The sequence below is a fragment of the Rutilus rutilus genome (genome assembly GCF_951802725.1).
Source record: "Rutilus rutilus genome assembly, chromosome: 13".
NCBI lineage: Eukaryota > Metazoa > Chordata > Actinopteri > Cypriniformes > Leuciscidae > Rutilus > Rutilus rutilus.
Genome location: NC_140218.1, coordinates 21,946,749 through 21,967,675, shown reverse-complemented (window position 1 = coordinate 21,967,675; position 20,927 = coordinate 21,946,749). Strand labels below are relative to the sequence as shown.

General features: G+C 35.3%; 1 protein-coding gene across 1 annotated transcript in view; it reads right to left on the bottom strand.

Annotated features, from left to right (window-relative positions):
* Positions 1–1,119: 1,119 nt before the first annotated feature.
* ephb2a (eph receptor B2a) overlaps positions 1,120–20,927 on the bottom strand; it is a 55,913-nt gene continuing 36,105 nt past the window's right edge. The window contains exons 4-16 of the mRNA XM_084427310.1: positions 18,178–18,333; positions 16,080–16,415; positions 9,943–10,067; positions 9,517–9,679; positions 7,846–7,954; positions 7,389–7,453; positions 5,848–5,970; positions 5,278–5,525; positions 3,859–4,074; positions 3,619–3,768; positions 3,206–3,399; positions 1,834–1,989; positions 1,120–1,646 (exon numbers count right to left, since the gene is read on the bottom strand). Of these exons, the coding sequence (XP_084283436.1) occupies positions 1,538–1,646; positions 1,834–1,989; positions 3,206–3,399; positions 3,619–3,768; positions 3,859–4,074; positions 5,278–5,525; positions 5,848–5,970; positions 7,389–7,453; positions 7,846–7,954; positions 9,517–9,679; positions 9,943–10,067; positions 16,080–16,415; positions 18,178–18,333 (2,150 nt within the window). The 3' untranslated portion in view covers positions 1,120–1,537. The remainder of the gene's footprint in view (positions 1,647–1,833; positions 1,990–3,205; positions 3,400–3,618; positions 3,769–3,858; positions 4,075–5,277; positions 5,526–5,847; positions 5,971–7,388; positions 7,454–7,845; positions 7,955–9,516; positions 9,680–9,942; positions 10,068–16,079; positions 16,416–18,177; positions 18,334–20,927) is intronic.

The following is a 20,927-nucleotide window of genomic DNA, read 5'->3' as shown; positions in this document are numbered from 1 at the left end:
AAAAGGTCAAAAGGATTAACAATGTAGATTATTTGTCAAGGGTGCCAATAATTCTGACCTCGACTGAATAAATACGCTATTTATACACAAATAATGATGTGTGTATGTACTGTATGCATATACATAAATATAAGAAACAATCTAAATATCAACAGGAAAATGTAGCGGTAAAAAACTTTTTTCATAACATGAAATCTGAAAAAAAAAAAAAAAAAAAAAAAAAAAAAAAAAAAACACACCAAGTGACAGATATAATTGGGACAGAAAATAAAGATTTAAATTCAGCCTGCACTTCTATTCAATTCTGTTGGCAGGCTCTGTGAGGAAATCAGCAATTGAAGTGCCTCCGATATGTTACAAAAACTTCTGCAGTACAACAAACACTGGCGCATGATTATATGGTTAAGTGGAAAGTAATGGTGTTATAAAGTATAAAACAAATAAATAAAACTCATGAAGAAAATAAAAAAATATTCATCACATGACTTTAAAAAAACGATATCACACTGAACCAGTATTGGTTGCTTTGTCTACTATTCACATAGTTGAATTTCTATAATAGTCCTCATATTGGCAAGTGCTGCCAGCTCAAGATCCATCTCATGGATAATTCCTCATCATACATGAGTATTACACATGTATAATGGTTTCTCCTTTTTTCTTGCTATTAGTCCATAGTCTATTTTAGATTGACAACCAGACAACATATCATAGCTGGTGAATATGGATGAGAACCAAACCATATCAAAGAGTAAAGGGTAATATACTGTATATATGATCGAAATCTAATTAGATTGCAGATTTACCCACAGAACTAACAGCCAAAATAAACTTCATAAAATAAGATGTGATAGTGGCTACATTTACATGCATAAACAACCTTTTCTTCCCTTTTATTCTGCATATGGAAACATTCTGATTAAAGTTATCCCCAATATGACAGTATCATGATAAAGATGACTGCATGAGATTCTTATAAAGAACTGTCTATTCTTCTAATTCTATTTGAATTTTAATAGTATAATGGGTGCACTTTATAAAATATATAAAAGTTGAGCTGCTTAGGTTAAGGTGACTATGCCAGAACTTTACATACACAAGTAGGCTATTGTTTTTTTTGGGATACACGTCACAACAGGGAAGAAAAGACTATCGCAACTTCCATTTCATGCTGACTTTAAACGCCTATGAAATAACAGATATACTAACATTTAAAAAGACATGAGGCTTTTATGTGGCTTATTTGAAATACTGCAAAGTCACAGATAACACAGGAACATAAACTTGCACGTAAATGCAGCCAGAATTACATTTATGGATAGCTTTGGCCATTGGAAAGACTTCAGCTTGCCTTCAGTGTGCTGGTGCTGTATTGAGACCATAGAGGTCTTGTGGTGATTTGTTCTTGGTCATCCCCAGAGAAAGTGACTACTGCTGGGCTCTGGACACAGGGCTTGCTGAAGTGGGGCGTCTTTCTGCGAGGAGGTCCACAGGGGTCTGGTGTGCACAGGCTGGTCCCGTCCTCCACTCCTAAGAATCAAACCTCCACTGACTGTATCTGGTTCATTTGGGCGCGCATCATCTGCACACTGTTGAGAATCTTCTTCTGGTGGCCGGCTAGTATGACTCCGACCTTCAGAATATCTCTGCGAAGACAGAAAGAGGGCGTAAGAGACATAAACTGCATAATGTCATCATAAGCAGATAAGGCTATCAATCAAATTTACAGTAATACTGTAGGTTTCCGGTGGCTACAACATCTGGTCCTGTAACTTAGTAAAGAAAATGATCCATATGAATCCAGTAAGCTTTATGGAAGATAGTAAAACATACTCCATAGTCATTTGAGACACTGCTTCAAAGGTAGTGAGGTCTTCATTTGCAAAGTTCTCCTTGTACTGGCCCATTTTAATGGCGTCCAGCCATTCATCTACTGTGCTGAAGCTGGAGAAGTCTGGTGTGCTGCGGTCCAGCAGAGGTAGATGTACGCTGTAAAACACAAACAGATTCAACATCACTAGGATAGGAACATGTATAACGTGTATTTAAAAAAGTGTGAAAGTGCTAAATTAGAAATCAAATATCTCAGACCATTTGACCTAGTTGAAGGAATTAAAAATGACACACTACAATTCAGAATTCATAATAACATTTACTACCGTTCCAAAATTCGGAGTCTGTAAGATTTTGTAATGTTTTTGAAAGAAATCTCCTCTGTTCACCAAGGCTGTATTTATTTGATTAAAAAATACAGTTAAAAACAGAATTATTGAGAAATATTAGTTTAATTTAAAAGAACGGTTTTCTATCTTAATATATTTTAAAATGTAATTTATTCCTGTGATGGAAAGCATCATTACTCCAGTCTTCAGTGTCACATGATCCTTCAAAAATCATTCTAATATGCTTATCCGGTGCTCAAGAAACATTTATTATTATGTTAGAAACAGTTGTGCTGCTTAATATTTTTTGTGGATTCGTGTATTGTAGTAAATATATGCAGTCAGTTCTTTCAGTATCGCAACTTGACATGTCTAAAACGTACACAAGCTATAAAAAGCTCTAAACAAGCTCTTTGCTGTTGAACTGTACACATACTATACACTGAATTCTGAAAAGTCTTGCTCTGTAATGTGTTTTTTTTTAATACATTTGTTAATCATATGGACCCCTTATATCATTGGGTTATTAGGTGTCCTTTTGGAGTCTCCAAGTGTTTCTCTTTCTTTCTTTTTTTTTTTTTAAGACACCTACATTTACCTTAAAAAAAGCTTGCAGAAAATACAGTTTTGTGAGAATCATCCTTCAATCCTTCAATCATCCTTCAATACTTTGCTGGATATAGCAAATGATGACAAAATAAACACGTTAAACATGATACCCTTTTGATTACAAATTAAACATTTGAATCTATTGACAGCCCTAGTCTAAACTTAACTTTAAATTAATTTAATAAATAGAAAATAAACTTATATAAACATAAGTTTATAAACTTAGATATAAAATATACAAAAGCATCTCTTTAAGATGCAAATGAGGCAAAAATTACTTAAAAATCCAGGAATTTAAAACTAGATGGTGATTTTTCTGAATTCTAATTATAAAGTTCAGACTAATGCCAGTGCTAAGAATACTGAATTGAATTCAATGCTCAGTGATTGCTGACCCCTTCAAGCCTGCGTTGACCCAAAATAAAATCTCATACCCTGAAGAGAGAGGGGTGGTAGCCTTCAGGCTGCCAGGATTACGAATCATCTTATCCAGAGTGTTTACGATCTGACTGAATTTCGGACGGTTGTTTCTTTCCTTTTGCCAGCAGTCCAACATTAGTTGGTGCAATGCATTTGGACAGTCCATCGGAGGAGGTAACCTATAATCCTGCTCGATTGCATTTATTACCTGGGGGGATGGGAGAAGAAATGACTGATTAAAGAACACATCAGAAACCTCATAAAATCATACTAAACTAAACATGTTCTTGAATGCACTTGCAGATATTGTTTCATGACATCATTTGTCCACTAGGTGACATCCTTATCCAGCTCTTTATGAATGTACAGTAGCTTGATGAGCAATCATCAATATGACCATGTAATCATATAAGAATTGATTCCATACATCTTGATTGCTCATGTCCCAGTACGGTCGCTCTCCATAGGACATGACCTCCCACATTACGATCCCATAGCTCCACACATCACTTGAGGACGTGAACTTCCTGTATTGAATGGCCTCGGGAGCAGTCCATCGTATTGGAATTTTCCCTCCCTGTGTGGACACTGAATTTAGTTAGGTACTGAACACATAATGCATTAGCATGAAATATTAAGTCATATGACCCACTGAACACACACTCACCAGGGCACTTGTGTATGTAGGATCTGACGTGTCATCTTCCAGAAAGCGAGAAAGCCCAAAGTCAGATACTTTGCAGACTAGATTGCTGTTAACCAGTATGTTGCGGGCAGCCAGATCGCGATGTACGTAGTTCATGTCACAGAGGTATGTCATGCCAGCTGCAATGCCACGCAACATGCCGACCAACTGAATGACAGTGAACTGGCCATCATTTTGCTAAGAGGACATACAGAGAATACAAAAGTATATCAAATATATTAAAATACTAAGGAAGTGTATAAGGATACACATATATTTCTTCTGTACATTAAGAAAGGAAGGCATTTCTAGCATTATAAAATCAGTCTTTCTAGCAAAACATCTTTGTTCTGTGAGCTTGTGTCACAATCTTGTGGAAAAACATCTGAAACTTAGTCCAGCTGTGCCTCTATGCAAACACATCTGGGTCCTGCCCAATGGAATCCTGGGTCAGCTAAAATCAGCAAAAGGACAAACGCCGTCACACACTGTGAGATAAAAAGAGCTGAACTGAATAGATTTTTGGAAAATGTAGCCAAAAATATTAGTACATTTTTTTCGAATATTCCCTTTCATGCAATGTGTAATGCAGCTACCTGCAAAGTTCTAAAGACGAAAGAGCACGCGATAAAGTTATTGTTTCTCAAAAGAAAGAATCAGGAATTAGAATCCCACTTCCGTGACGGCTTCACGTCACATTTGGCCTAATGCCCACCTATGTTCTACGTTGTCCATCCGCGAACAACTTGACCCGCTCTCAAACACTGTAGCTGGTTCTTGTTGTGTATGTCGAGAAGATGCTGTTTTCTGCTCTGAAAAAGCAAATTCTCTTTGTAAACACTTCTAAAGGATGAGGATGTGAAGAGTCTGATTAAAATTACCACAGCGATACAACAGAAGTATAACCTTTTGAGAAATGCTTCTCAAATCTCCTTGAAGTCTAAATGAGGTTTTCAAAATGCTCCATGTCCATTAAATATGGGACAGTACCCACTTTTTCAGTAAGTATGATTATTTATTGATGTATATATTTTCTACTGGGTGTTCTTCTAGCTTTTACATACAAAACTTAAGTGCACTTTTAGGGTACGTTTACACGACAATGGAGAAGTTTTTCCTTTGAGTTTTCCGCCAAAAAATGCTGTATTCTGCTGCCAGGCCGTTAGATGGTGATGAAACACTATAGACTGAACATGTAATACGCATGTGCATGACGTCATTATCTTCAGAGATTCGCATTTTTTTGCTGTTTACACTGTTTTCAAAAACTTGTACTTTGAACCCCGTTTTCAAAAGTTTGCGTTTTCAGGCATCCAAAACGCCGTTGTCGTGTAAATATACGGTCAAAACGCACAAAAAGTTGTACATATTTTGGTTGAAAACAGTGTCGTGAAGACTTACCCGAAGGAAGGAGTCCAGTGATCCGTTCTCCATGAATTCAGTGATGATCATTACTGGAGTGCTCTTGGTCACCACTCCCTCCAGGTGGATGATGTTGGGATGGTCAAACTGCCCCATGATGCTGGCTTCGCTCAGGAAGTCCCGCCGCTGCTTCTCAGTGTAGCCTGATTTCAGAGTCTTGATGGCCACCAAAATCTCCCTCTTCCCAGGAAGCCTGAGATTACCGCTACACACCTCTCCAAACTCACCTAGACAGTTAACCCATATATAGACCAGTTGATTAAACCTCAGGAAATTTAACATAAAATTCAATTAGATGAATATAATTAAATTAGCAGCCTGGTTTACTAAAACTTTGTTGCTCCTTTAACAATAATTAAAGGTGCGAACACATTAAGAGCTCCAGGCTTTTTGCCAGATTGTAGCTGCTTTCTAATTAATGGTTGATTTGCTTATATGCATTCGACTAACTAGATGAGATGCAAAGATGTTGGTTAGACTGCAAATCAGCACTCTATGCAATTCAGGCATATTAAAATATTCCTAATTGATGTGAACAGTAACATTCACCTGCACCAATGACTTGCTCGATTTTCACACAGGTCACGTCTATTTCTTTGGCAAACTCGCGCACTGCTTCATTGGGATCCTCATATGTGAAAGGATCAATGTAGATCTTCATTCCTGGAGACACTTAGAAAGAGAAACAGGAGCTGCAGCAGCAGATGCAACAGAAATATATGGCCTATATTGTAATAATTATATTTCAATGATTTTTGATAGATGGGGTGGGACAAACATAATATGGCTAAATAGCAACATTTCTACTTTAAAATCAGATCACCAAAATGTCAACAGAAATGTAAAAATTGTTTCTTATTTTAGTGTAATTACAACCCTATATTTATATATTATATTATTATTATATTATATCCTATTATATTATATTATATTATATTATGTGCATGTTTTCACAGTCACAAAATTGTAAATATACAGTACTGTGCAAAAGTCTTAGGCATGTTAATACCCCCCCCCCCCCCCCCCCCGATACAAATATCAGTTTACATTTCCAAACATTCTTTTTGCCATTAATTGTAATAATCCAGTGAGATGTCTGTATGCACAAGGAATCTGACAACAGCCAGGATGATCTGATCTCACCATCATCGAGTATGTCTGTGATTACATGAAGAAACAGAAAAAAACTGAAACAGACTAAATCCAGAAGAACTGCGGGAACGTCTCCAAGATGCTTGAAGAAACCTTCCTGCAAAGCTACAGTATTGTGAAAAGTACTAGCACTAAAATGCTGTAAAGTGAGAATGCTTTCAAAAATAAAATCACAAATTGAATTTATTTATGATTTAACTTCTATTAACTAATTCAAATCAATGTATGGTGTAACGACCATTTGCGTTTAAAATGGCTTTTGTCCAGGTACACTTGCACATTGTTTTTCAGGTAGCTTTGCAGGAAGGTTTCTTCAAGCATCTCGGAGACGTTCCCGCAGTTCTTCTGGATTTAGTCTGTCTCTATACCTCTATACTATAATAGGTAATAACATGCCTAAGACTTTTGCACAGTACTGTACATTTTAGAATATTTATTTTAAAATAAAATACTTTTTTCCCACTGCTGTAACCTGTTTTGTTCCATATCTCAAGAATCATTAATGTATAGTTAAATTATTAAATTAAATGTGATAATATTATAATAAACATCAATACAACATGACACTGGCTCACATGGCGAACAAGCTAAACAATAAAGTGGGAGCATGCAAGCACTTCTAGGAGAGGACATAAAGCACAAATGAATTATGGTTTCTGCATGTATATGCTGAGTCAACTATAGCTTAAGTGCACATTTTTACCATCACCATATGGACCCATTCCAATACACTGCAGTTCATAAAGTGGCATTATGTGGTAAAGATCAAATTGTAAGTAAAGTTGTGCTGTGGTTTCAGTGTTTATGTGTGCTGTGCAGGCAGTCTGCTGTTTTCATTTAATGATCTGAGTCTTGTTTAAAAAAAAAAAAAAAAAAAATCAAGTAAATATTATGAGCACAAATGAAATATTCCATATATGTCTGAATGGTTTACTCACTGTGGCCGCTGGTGTAATGCTGAATCTTGTCAGTGAATTCAGACTCTGTCCTGTCACTGCCTCTCCTGATGAGAAGAGGAAGTCAGAAGAAAAACTTTCAAGCACTTTGAAGCTCTTTCTCAGTTTATAAGAGAGAGAGGAAATAAAACATCTGTTCAGTTTTAATTGATTCCAGATCACGATATTTAGATAGTTTTATTTAACGCCATGTCAGCATCTAAGGGTATTTTCACGGCAAATTACAAAATTCAATTACAAAAATACAAATATCATATAAATACAATAAAACCAAGCAAACACAAGAAGTCATATTATATATATTTTTTCTTTTATTAACATATGATTAAAAAAATCCCAAAGCTTTTCAGCCATAATAAATAAGTCCTTAAGTGAAATAACTTCATAAAAGAGCATTCTACTTGTATTATATCCAGATCATGATTACCAACAGACTCACCGATTACAGACGATAATAAGCACAACCACAGCGATGAGAAAAACAACACCAGCAGCAGCAGAGCCGATAATGAGGGGCAGTTTCTCCCGCAGGCTGGAGTTATACTCGTCTTCAGATGTACACACGGCAGACACAAAATCAGATCAGTTAGGAAGAGTTTTCAATCACTGTTTTATTTTTAAATAAAACAGACCTGCAGGAAACATTATAATTTCTCATTCTTTAACCAAGTCAAGTCAAGTCAAGTATATTTGTATAGCGCTTTTCACAATACAGATTGTATCAAAGCAGCTTCACAGTATTAAATTAAAATAATACAACAAGGTTTGTTTCAAGCGGAATTTATTGATTGATAAAATCAAATTAAATATCCCCAGAATATCCCCAACTGAGCAAGCCAAAGGCAACCAAGTACAAATGTGGTTTTCCCACATTTTAAATATGAACATTAACATTTGAAATGTAGGGGTATTCATCTAAATGTTGGCAAAGAATCAAGATACACATACAAAATATTTGGGCTCTGTAAGATTAAAAAAAAAAAAAAAAAAAAACCTAAACTCACCAAGGCTGCATTTATTTGATAAAAAAATTCTGCAAAAACTGATATTTTGAAATAATATAACAAAACAGAAACTTTTCTATTTTAAAACGTAATTTTCAGCATCATTACTCCAGTCTTCAGTGTCACATGGTCCTACAGAAAACATACTAATATGCTGATTTGCTGCTCATGAAACTTTTCGTATTATTAATGTTGAAAACAGATGTGCTGCTTAATATAGTTGAGGAAAATGTGATACAATTTGAAATTGAATTTTTTTTTTTTTAAACCTCTTACTGAGCCCAACCTTGCAATGGTAGTGTATATTTTTGCTGCCACGTTTTATATCACAGTGTTGTTGAATTCTTGATTCTGATTGGCTGACAAACATTCTTAAAGGTGCAGCATGCAATCTCCCAGAATTGTTGTTGAACACTGTTGATATTTGAAATCAACCCAAACAAACCCAGCCCCTCTCTTCATTGCTCCGCCTCCAAAATTCACGAACACTTTACAGCCCGCATCATAACCCTTCATTTTCCAGTGATATCCCACTGAGATTGTCTCTTTTGTATGGTCTCTCATCTCTCTTTCAACAGTCTTTTCTTCAAATCTCCCTGTTGCTCACTCTCTCTCCTCATACTCCCATTAATACTGATTGGCAACAAGGTCTGACAACTTTACAACAGCATTTTTGAAAAATAGCTTACTGCACCTTTAAGCTGTTAAATCATCTTCAACGATCGTCCTGGCGCCAGCTCTGGACATGCCACAGAATCTTCTAATGCCCATGAAACAAATAAACGTGTTCCCAAGTAGAAAAGTGCTCCCTGCTGTCAAATGTTTCCATTTTCGTCAGATTAGTATTGGAAATAAACAGCATGCTGCTACGGCTTGGCCACTGGCTCATGATTCTGGCTTTGCCATTGGGACATGGATCAAAAATTGTCCTCCAACTGACTACGGTTAATGTCATTTCAGAGACAGGAAAGCAGTATTTGCCAGACTGTGGCAGCTTATTAACTACTGACAATTTTCATTGACTTGAACATAAATAATTAGACTACTATTTAGGAAAGTAAAACAGCAAAATAGTTTAGTTTCAAAAGCCTGTTAAAGTCCAATACCTTCAGTCATTGTTTGGAAGAACATCTTCCCACTGTAGCGTCCAAAGCCCGCCACTGTTCGGGCCCGTACCTGGAACACGTAGATGGTCCCCTGCTTCAGGCCACGGATAACTGCTGTATTAGTCTGACTCCGCAGCAGAGAGGAGTTCGACTCAGCCGTATACTAGATTTAGACCAAAGATCAGAGATCATCATAAAATAAAAGCCATACAGACACCTACATTAACATTTAGAATTATAAAATGGTGCATATTTTTGCAGAAAGTCAATAGATCTAACAATATAAATGAACTAAACTAATTTAAGCTTGTACAAGAACAGAACAAATACATCCTCAAGTAATTGTTTATTGCTTTAAAGTTCACCTCAGTTTAAGTTCATTGAATGTTTTATTTTTTGAGAGAAGAGGATCATGTTCAGTATTACCTTCTCGTAATATTGAAGCTCATAGTCCAGAATGACCCCATTGGGCTGGTCTGGCTGGGACCAGGACAATGTGATACTGTCCACAGCTCGGCTGACCTGATGCATAATTGACACAGCAGATGGAGCTGTAGAGAGGATGATGAAACAAAGGAAACAAATGAGAAATATATATAGCTGGATACATAAAGTGTAGGAGTTCATCTGAAAATCTTTTCATGAAAAATGAGCTCATAATAAAGAGTGGTTCTCAATCCTGACAGCGTTTCGATCACCACACAAGATTGCAGCCAAACCAAGGACACTCTCTAACTTTAATGACTTTCATTAAGAACATTAAAATTGATACACTCTATGATTTTTAAAAGATCATTAAGAAAATTGCTTAGATTTTCATGATTCATTTTCATGAACGATTATGTTCGATATGTTTATACAATATGTTTGAGGTCAGCAAGATTTTTTATTTTATATTTTTTAAAATAAATAAATACTTTTATTTAGCAAGGACGCATTCTAACGTTCAAAAGTGACAGTAAATATGAAATGTTACAAAAAAATTCAACTTAAAATAAATGCTGTTTTTACTTTCTATTCAAAATGCTTAAAAAATAAAATCAGTTTCCTCAGATACATTAAGCAGCATCTGTTTTCAACATTGATAATAATAAGAAATGTTCCTTGAGCAGCAAATCAGCATATTAGAATGATTTCTGAAGGATCATGTGACACTGAAGACTGTAATGATGCTGAAAATTCAGCTTTGCCAACACAGGAATAAATTACATTTAAAAATTCTGTACATTAAAATAGAAAAGTTAAATTGTACTTCAAAATGTAAAATATTTTAAATTGTAATAATATTTCACAATTGTACTGTTTTTACTGTATTTTTGAATCAAATAAATGCAGCCTTGGTGAGACTCCTTAAAAAAAATAATAATTTAAAGATCAATTCAACCCTACATCTTTGAATGGTTGTGTATATCTTCTCAACAGAACCCCTGGAGTTCACTATTTTTGAACAGCATTTCTCCCTAAGCACAACACCATTTCCAACAAAGATCAGCAATACTGTCTATAGTTCTGGAGCTAGAGCTCACATGCTAACTGGCCTCTGCGTAGCACTCACAGTTCCCTGGCACCCGTGCCGTTTTGGATATAGAGGAGCCATTATATCAACTGCAGCTTCAGACTGACTACTAACTGGAAAGAAAGACTCTGGAAGCCCATGTAACACTTCATTATCATTTACAAGCCTTAAGAAGCAAAAAGACAAGCGTGAAAGCTGGCAAACACTATGGCTGTTGATAAAACTGCACTCATGGTTTAAAGATCAAACAAATCCCAGTGCCTTAAAGCCAAGCGATGCCTTCTACATGAAGTTTGCTCCTGGCATGCTTGCTTGGGTGTGTAGGGAGGAAAATTAGTTTGTTTATATGCCAAATACTTATTCCCAAGACTTGCGTGATAAAATATAATAGGTAAGACAATATCTCAGCGTTTTTAGACCATTGATTTGAATCATTTTCAAAATAAATTGGTCAAATAAATCACACTGATACTCTTTCACATGTGCCATCTCTGGATAATGATTGCTGTTGAGCCCAAAGAAAGATGTTTTATACGTTGTATTTATAGTTGGCATAAAGTTGATGGTTGATTACTCTGAGAGTTCGAGGCCTCAGGTTGTTATGCGCTGCGTTCTCTGTTGCCGATCAGAGCTCAGGAATATTAAGCTCACAATGTTGTGTAAAAAATATGTCTCGTGCTATTTAGTTTCTCTGTAAACTTCGATCCTGAGCTTTGATGAAGTGTTTTTCCATGCGCTGGTTTCGATGGGCAGAACAGGCTCTGTGTCTTGATTTACTGCGCTGAATGGTGGGATGGTGTGTGAGGAGGATGGGATTGTTGAGAAGTTGAGCATGCCGTTGTGTATTTTGGAGAGATTCATCTAAACAACACTAGGAAAGAAAGATGTGATTAGACTAGCACTCTAAATAGGAAGACGAACCATTTCAAACAATCACAAAATTCAATTCCTCAGACGCATGTAACTTTTTCACCCCCATAATTTGTAAATAAGCTGATGACAGGACTGCAATTTGGGTCATTATTAAAGACAAGCCAGTCAAATTGTCATCATTTACTCACCCTCACATATTTTGAAACCAGCATGACTTTCTTCAGTGAAATAAATTAAAAAAGAAAATTTAGTGGATTGTTCAAGCTGCTCATTATCATACAAAGAAAGTGAATGGTGACCACATAATCCTTCAGAAATCATTGTAATATGCTGATTTGCTCCTCAAAAAACATTTGGTAACACTTCACAATAAGATTTCATTAGTTAAAAAGTTGTTAATGGACTTTGAACTAACATGAACAACAAACAATGACATTAACAAATGAGACATTATTGTAAAAAGTTACCAAACATTTCTTATTATTATGACTGTTGAAAACAGTCATGCTGCTTAATATTTATTTTTTATTTTTTAGGAATCTTTGATTAGTAGAAAGTTAAAAATAACAGAATTTTCTTGAAATACAATTATTTGTAACAATTTAAAAGTCTTTCCTCACTTTTGATCACTTTAATGCAACCTTGCTGAATAAAAGTATTAATTTCTTTAAAAACATTTTCTTTACCGACCCTAACCTTTAGAACAGTAATAAATATAAAACTCCTTGGACCACAATGACAACAACAACAACAAAAATGCTATTATCCTTTAAATCTTGTTTTTTCCAAGCACCCATGGTTTATTTAACGCTCTACAATATTTCAAAGGAAATGCAGTTTCTAAAGTTGAAGAAACCCAGAGCGTCTGGAGAGAATCCCCCACAGGTATGTGGCTATAAAATAGAGCAAGTCATAATATATGAAAATAAGTTCTCTCGTTTTGATGAGGTGATCGGTTTTCCAAAGAGTCTGCAGTAAGTGGTACTTCATCATTCCGCTGCTCTCTTTGACTGCAATTTATGAGAAATACTAGTACTCTCTCAGTGAAAAACATAAATTCATATGTCCTTGCGGTATTCTGGAGGAGAATAAGAGGAACCGATTACGAGCATTTCCATCTGAAATGGATCTCAGAATCATTATTTCTTCCACAAGAATTTCCACTGTGGCAACTGACAAAGTCATTTACTTGTTGATCGCAGCTTAAAACAATGTAGACTTGAACACATTAATGGGAATACCTACAAGCCAAATGTTTCCAAAATGGAGGTTCTTATGGTATCAAGAAACATATATATATATTCTTGAAATTCCTTCCCTTAGGGTTAAATATCTAAAAGAAAAAAAAAGAAAAAAAAAAGAAATAGAAATAATAATAATTTCCTTTTACTGTTTTATTTATTTTTAGTACACTTCCTAACTTGATTCACATTTCATGCATTTTATAAAAACCATTAGCTTGTACTGTAAGTTTGTCTGAGAAACATTATTAATAAATCCCTGAGCGTGAGAGGACGTTTATAGTTCCTGAGTGCTGTGTAAACCCGTGGCTGTTGAGCTCACGCTTAGGCTCTGGTTGAGCAGCCGGTCCTGGCATTGTCCCCTCTCTCTGTGTTTTGGGGACGCGGGTGGTGTGAGGTGGATTTTTGTCTTTTAATGGCAGCAGTGAAGCAGTAATGTGGACTGACAGGCACACCGGTGGAGCCCCAGCCTCCAGTGATAGGGCCAGCGAGTTCACTGCAGCACAGCCGGGGGCACGGCTCTCATTAAAATGCTCTATTAAACACTATTATGTTGCTTTTGAACTGGCTCTTTTTGACTGACAATTAAAATCCCTGTACAGAGCAAAATGATGAGTGTTGTGGACTAGCTTTCAGTCCTCTGATAAAATTGAAGGAACATGAGAAACCTGATCAGGTGAAGATAAAAAGATGCAAACACATCAGTTTCATGATGAAGTCCTCTAATACTCAAAGCAGAAGGGAAAAACAAAAAACTGGGCAACATGAATAGTGAGACTCACAGAGACACTAGTGTGTGACTACAGTCTGGTGATGTGCAATACAACATATTTACAAAATCAGCAGGGATCTAGAGATGACACTAGACAAATGTAGATCAAAAGATAATTTTGGATCAATAGTTCAGGGATTTTCAAATTTGTATCTGAGGACCCTCAGGGGGTTGATAGAGGGGTTTGATAGGGGTCAGTAGAAAGATTAAAAAAATATATATATAAAAATGTAAAAAAGATAAAATACAAATAAATAAATTATAAATTATATATATATATATATATATATATATATATATATATATTATATTTATATTTATATTTATATATATATATGAAAAATAAACATTTACCAAAATTTGACAAGTTTAGTTTGACAAAATTTGAAATATATTATATGGAATATAATAATATAATATATCATATATTTTCCAGATAATATTTTGCACATATTTATACAAATACAGTACAGGCCAAAAGTTTGGAAACATTACTATTTTTAATGTTTTTGAAAGAAGTTTCTTCTGCTCACCAAGCCTGCATTTATTTGACCAAAAATACAGAAAAAAAAATGTAATATTGTGATGTATTATTACAATTTAAAATAATTGGTTTTCAATTTGTTATACTTTAAATTATCATTTATTTCTGTGATGCAAAGCTGAATTTTCAGGATCATTACTCCAGTCTATGCTATCATTATCATTACTCTATGCAAACATGATCCTTTAGAAATCATTCTAATATGATGATTCATTATCAGTTGGAAAAGTTGGAAACAGTTCTGCTGCTTAATATTTTTTCATAACCTGTGATACTTTTTTAGGATACTTTGAGTAATAAAAAGTAAAAAAATAAAAATAAAAGAGAAGCAGCAAATGTTTTAAAAATAGAAATCTTTTGTAACAACAATATACACTACTGGTCAGTAATATGGGGTCAGTAATTTGTTTCTTTCTTTTTTTGAAATAAATCCATACTTTTATTCAGCAAGGATGTGTTAAATTGATAAAAAGTGATAGTGACAATTTTTTTTTTTTTTTTTTTATAAATGCAGTTCAGTTTTTAACCTTTTATTCATCAAATATATTAGGCAGCAAAACTGTTTCCAGCACTCATAATAAATCTGAATATAGAATGATTTCTAAAGGATCATGTGATAGACTGGATGTCACATGTGACACTGAAGACTGGAGTAATGATCCTGAAAATTCAGCTTTGCATCACAGAAATAAATGATAATTCAAAGTATAATAAATTGAAAACCAATTATTTTAAATTGTAATAATATATCACAATATCAATAAAAGTCTTTTTGATCAAATAAACTTCTTTCAAAAACATTAAAAATAGTAATGTTTCCAAACGTTTGGCCTGTACTACAGTACACATTATATAGTATGCATTATATATTATATATATATATATATATATTCAATATTTTAGAATATATGTATATTTATATACACATCTGATATATGCATATTTTTTTATTAATTTTAATAACATATTTTACAAATATATATAATATATAGTGTAATAAAATAGCAATAATTATATTATTATTTATTAAATATATTGTTTTAAACATTTATAATAGTTATTAATAATATAAATATGTCTTTGCACATTTAAATATTTAGCTACTTTAATATTTACTTTTACTACTACTATTATTACTGTTATTTTACAAAAAACAATTGGAGGTCGATGGCATCAAAACATTTAAAAACCCCTGAACCAGTCAACCTTACTATTCAGATTCAGTTAAGTCTTGTCTGACCCATTCCTGCTACATAGTCTGTCTACTATTGCTTTCCTGTAGCTCAAACAGTGCCACGCTTGCAACGCCAATGTCATGGGTTCGATTCCCAGGGAAAGCAAGAACTGACAAGAATGTAAATGTGTACCTTGAAGTCGCTTTGGATAAAAGCGTCTGCCAAAAGTGTAAATGTAAATGTACTAAAGCTGCTGCCTGCCACTGCTCAGTGTATTTTATCCATAACAAATTTCCAAAAAAGCAAAATAGTAGGAAAAAAAGCTAAATAAAAGCTCCTGAAATTCAAGGTCAAATTCAGCCCACAGCAAGTTGAAAGCATTTAGACTATGAACATCATCTGCGATGTCTCAAACTGTAACCGGAGTTTACTGCTGTCTTACCAGCCTGGTTTGTGGTGATGTTGACAGCGGTGAACTGAGGCGAGGAGGGACTCTGGTCAGACACTCCATTCACAGCCTGGATCTCAAAAGTGTACTGCGTGTGGGCCAGCAGGTCACTGATATGGACCCGTGAATCGGTCAGGCCAAGTTGGCGAGGCACGAACTGCACGTTGTCACCGCAGCGAGTGCATGACCCTCGACCCGAACCGCAGCTCTTGCAGATGATGTTGTAGACCACATCCTGCCGGCCTCCGCTCTCCTTCGGCGGATCCCACTCCAGCCGCAGGGAGGTCTCGTTCACGCTAGAAATCACTCTATGGGGCGCAGACGGAACCGCTGTGGAAAGAGAAACACACTGCCTCATCAGCAGGTCCGGGTCTTATCGGGACGTGAGTTTAATTAAACACAAGCCTAGGAATTCTTGGATTATGTGGTGTAATGTGCAGGAAAAAGTATGTGAACCCTTTGAATTTGTCAAGTCTCAACAATAGCCTACCTAAAGTCCCCCCAACATTAGGCCTATGTGATGTAAAGTAACTTTACATGTCCTGTCCCATGTTTTTTTCCCCTCATAGTCTGCTGGGTTGCTGACTTAAGCACATTCTAACTGCTTCGTCTTGTGTCTTTATGATCTGATATTCCCTTATTCACAAGCCTATTATCATCGCTCCTTTAAAAAAGAAACTGGATCAAAGTAATCTCCGCTTTCTAACAAGCCACATTAAAGTAACAATTTCATAATGGGTAATGACAAGAGATGAAAAGAGAAGTGGTTCATTGTAATGTAAAACAAGAGTTAAAGAGAAGAATGTTCTCCTCCCTCTATTCTGGACACAGTGCAGCAGTTCAGACTACTGACAGCGTAGAGCACTACTCCACTATTCACACAGGCTCACCCTTCCCAAAAGAACAGAGCATTATGCAAATCTCGACGGGTCAATCTCGCTGCTCGGTGAGTTACAGCAACGAATGAATGTTCAGTGAGTTACGCACACATTTTCATTTGCTGTACTTAACTGAAGGTTTAAATAGGGCAACCGCATACAAAAAAAATGAAAAGACAAAAGACTGCCTATAAGCTCAAGCAAGTCTCCTGTGCTGAAGTTATTTTTCTGCGTAGAGATGTCAGAATGACGGGTACTGTGTGAATGAAGTTGATACTAAAATAAAGTAGTATTTCGCAATAGCAGTCTTTTCACAGCATAAACTCAATTCAGTACTTGAGGGCTGTCGGGTTGATTAAAAGCATAAAACTGCTTTTAAATCTGCTCATATGTGTATTTGAACCAGTGCAATATGTCTTGCAAATGCAATGTAAACTGTAGCTTAATAAACCTGCCACTGTCTATTATATCATTAATATATATCAAATGGCAATAATAATATATAATAATAATAATAATTATTATTATTATAATTACAACAATAATGATTGTTTTTATTATAATAATAATAATAATAATAATATGTAATTACATTATTATATAAGCATTATATATAATAATAATTATTATAAATAACACTATTGCTGTTAATATTAATAAACAACAACAATAATAATCTTTATTACTTGATATGCACCAATAATTAAATTCTACCTGACAAGTCAATCATTATTTTCATCTTATGGATAATCAATAAATGACAGCTATTAAAATTTACATATATAAAATAAAACACTATCCATTTAAATGCTACAATTGAATCACAACATACAGTATGAAAAATGTATATTTGTTTTGTTTTATTATATTATTGTTATTAAATTACTTCAACTGAAAGTTAGAGGATATCAAAAGTAAACTAAAAAAACATCAACAACAACAACAACAGGAAACGAGCAGCACATTTAAATATTAAATGATAATGATATATAAAAAAAATAAAACAATCTGTAATATTGGTCAATACTTATATTTTTGAGAAATCTGTAATATTGGCCAGTAACCAATATGGTATACTGATATATCAGGCATCCTTATTTATTACCATCTGTACTGTGAAAGTCCTATTTCTGAGTGCTTTGTAGATCAAAGCCTGTCTGATTTTCCAAAAAGAGAGTCAAAATCACTGTAAATAGCATAAGAGAATGACATACTGGTGCATGGCATCTGTAGAGGGTCAGAGTCGGTTCGGTAGTATCCACTGCGGCAGACACAATTGGTGGCACCCTCGTTGGTGGTGCGGCTGTTGATGGGACACTGGAGACATTTCTGGTCCCCTTGAGAGGCTTTAAAGGACCCAGATGGACAGGCTGCATTAAGAAAGGTAGAGAAAGTTTACTATAGTGAATAGCAAATCAGAATAAACAAGTAAATAATTTAGGGATTGAAGTTCATTTTTGTTCCTTTGAAGATCTATCGCACATACATAAATATCCGGAGCTCACATTAATGTCTCCCCCACGAGCACATTTCCTTATAAAACAAGCCATCTTTATATTTCTGTTTGGAATCGAAGAGAAAAATAGGAAGGAAGTGAAAGCCCTCATAATGCCGTCTGATGGGCCTCCAGTGCAGTTTTGAAGCTTTATCTCGCACTGATAATCTTTTGTTTGGCACACAAAGAGCCGAATGGCACTCGGATATATCTGTGGAACAAACTAACAAAGACCTTGTTAAATCACAGCACAGCTTTTCCCTGCTGACTAGTCTGACTGTAAACAAAATGCAAATGCGCTTGTGCTATTCAGAACTGATTATTTTTTAAATTAAGAATTTAATTACGTTTTTTTGAAAGCTTTCTTTTAATAAGGTCTGAACTGGATATTTAGGCAATGGTTTTTCTTCAACTGCTTCAGCAAGAATCTGTGTTGCCGAAAAGAGATGTTTACGTGATAATGCATATACTTTACAATTCATAAACAGACTAAGGGCCCTATTTTAACGATCTGAAACGCAAGTGTCAAAGCGCAAAGCGCAAGTAACTTTGTGGGCGGGTCTTGGCGCTGTTGCTATTTTCCCAGCGGGATAAATGACTCTTGCGCCTGGCGCAAATCTAAAAGGGGTTGGTCTGAAGTAGCTTCATTATTCATAGGTGTGGTTTGGGCGTAACGTGAAATAAACCAATCAAAGCATCATCTCACATTCCCTTTAAGAGCAGGCGCTTGTTCTATAGCGGATTCCTATTATAACGGCGGATTTGCCAGGCGCACGCCAGGAGCGGTTCAAGGCCGAGGAGCGTTCACAGCCGAGGAGACCGACGTTCTCGTCAGGGACGTTGGGGATGGAGAAACACACCCAAATTAACTTCGGTTAAACAGGCGTATGATAATTTGGGTAAATGTGTAAGCTAGATGTATGCTTTTATAATAAACTGTCTATCTATCTATCTATCTATCTATCTATCTATCTATCTATCTATCTATCTATCTATCTATCTATCTATCTATCGTAATAATGTATGATTTGCAAAAATGATAACTGCTGCGTCTGTGTGTAGATGAGAGAATCAAAGTGTATGCGCGTTGTGCACACGCTACATTGATTAAGGCCAAGCATGCGCCCTTAAAATAGCATATGAATAACATGCGCAACGCGCCAATGACTTTAAACTGTTTTTTTTTTTCGGTTAGTGGCGCAATTGTTTTCTAAACCTGTAAAATAGCATGAGGGAACGTTTGCGCCGGAACACGCCTCCTCTTTGCGCTGAACCGCCCCGGGGAGCGCAAGTGTATTTCTTAGTTAACCGACGTGCTTCTGTGGAGGGAAAAGTCCGCTTTGCGCGGGTGCAAAATAGGAATGATACATGCGTCCGTGTACAAAGTCAATTGCGCTGGGTGCAAGATAGGGCCCAAACTCTTAAACTTTAAAATCCCACCATTAAAATAAAAAAATAACAGCAGTAGAGGAATAACAGCAGTTTCAAAAGATCATATCATATAATATTTGTAGTGTATTATATTGATGTTGTATTTATTTTAAACCTTTCATTTGTCTTCCAGGGCATCTCAGTCTATAATCAACTTTTATTATATATTCAGTTTCCCCAATTTCTGAACAGAATCAAATGCAAATAACGTTTTACAATACTTTCTTTCTGATTTTAATGTGAATTTACAGTAACAAGTTAAATTATTTAATGAAATATTTTGGTAAACAAATTATTCACCACACTGAAATCAAAAACCATCAAATGTAATTACACATGTGTTCTATGGGCATAACTCCAGCTTGTTAGCTAATGTGACAAGCTGCCTGCATTGAGAGTATGACGGGGAGCAGCAGATAGTGCGTGAAGTTATTGTTATGACAACCATACATGCAAACTGATTTGCTGAATGTATTATTTGCTGCTCAAGAAACAGCTTATTAATACCAGTGTTGAAAACACCTGTGCTGCTTAATACTTTAGTGGAAACTATGATACCTGTAAAAAAAAAAATATATAAATCCAAGATTCTTTGATGAATAGAAAGTTCGTAAGCGTAAAATGTAACAGTACATGAAAGATTGAGCAGCTGAAACTGTGACATAGGCCTATTTAGATTTTTAGTGAGTAGTCAGGATATACATAGGCCTACCTCATGAAACTGGGACTCTTGGGTGAATCAGAGCGTTAACACATTCATAATTTAGAATATACTTAAAGTCCCCCTGTAGTCAATAATTGTATCCGTTAAAACTCATCTTTGATCACCAAAATGACATATTTAATGGGGTTTTTTTCCTTAAAAAAAAAAAAAAAAAAAAAAATCTTCATGCCTTAAAATAGCTTGAATATAACCCTACAACCTTGCCTCATTTAGTATGCGGTTCTATGAAAATGCAAATTATCCCCGCCTCCACTCACTCGCACCAGCTCAGAGAACCACACGTTGACGATCACACGTTGAAGTAGTGATTGGTT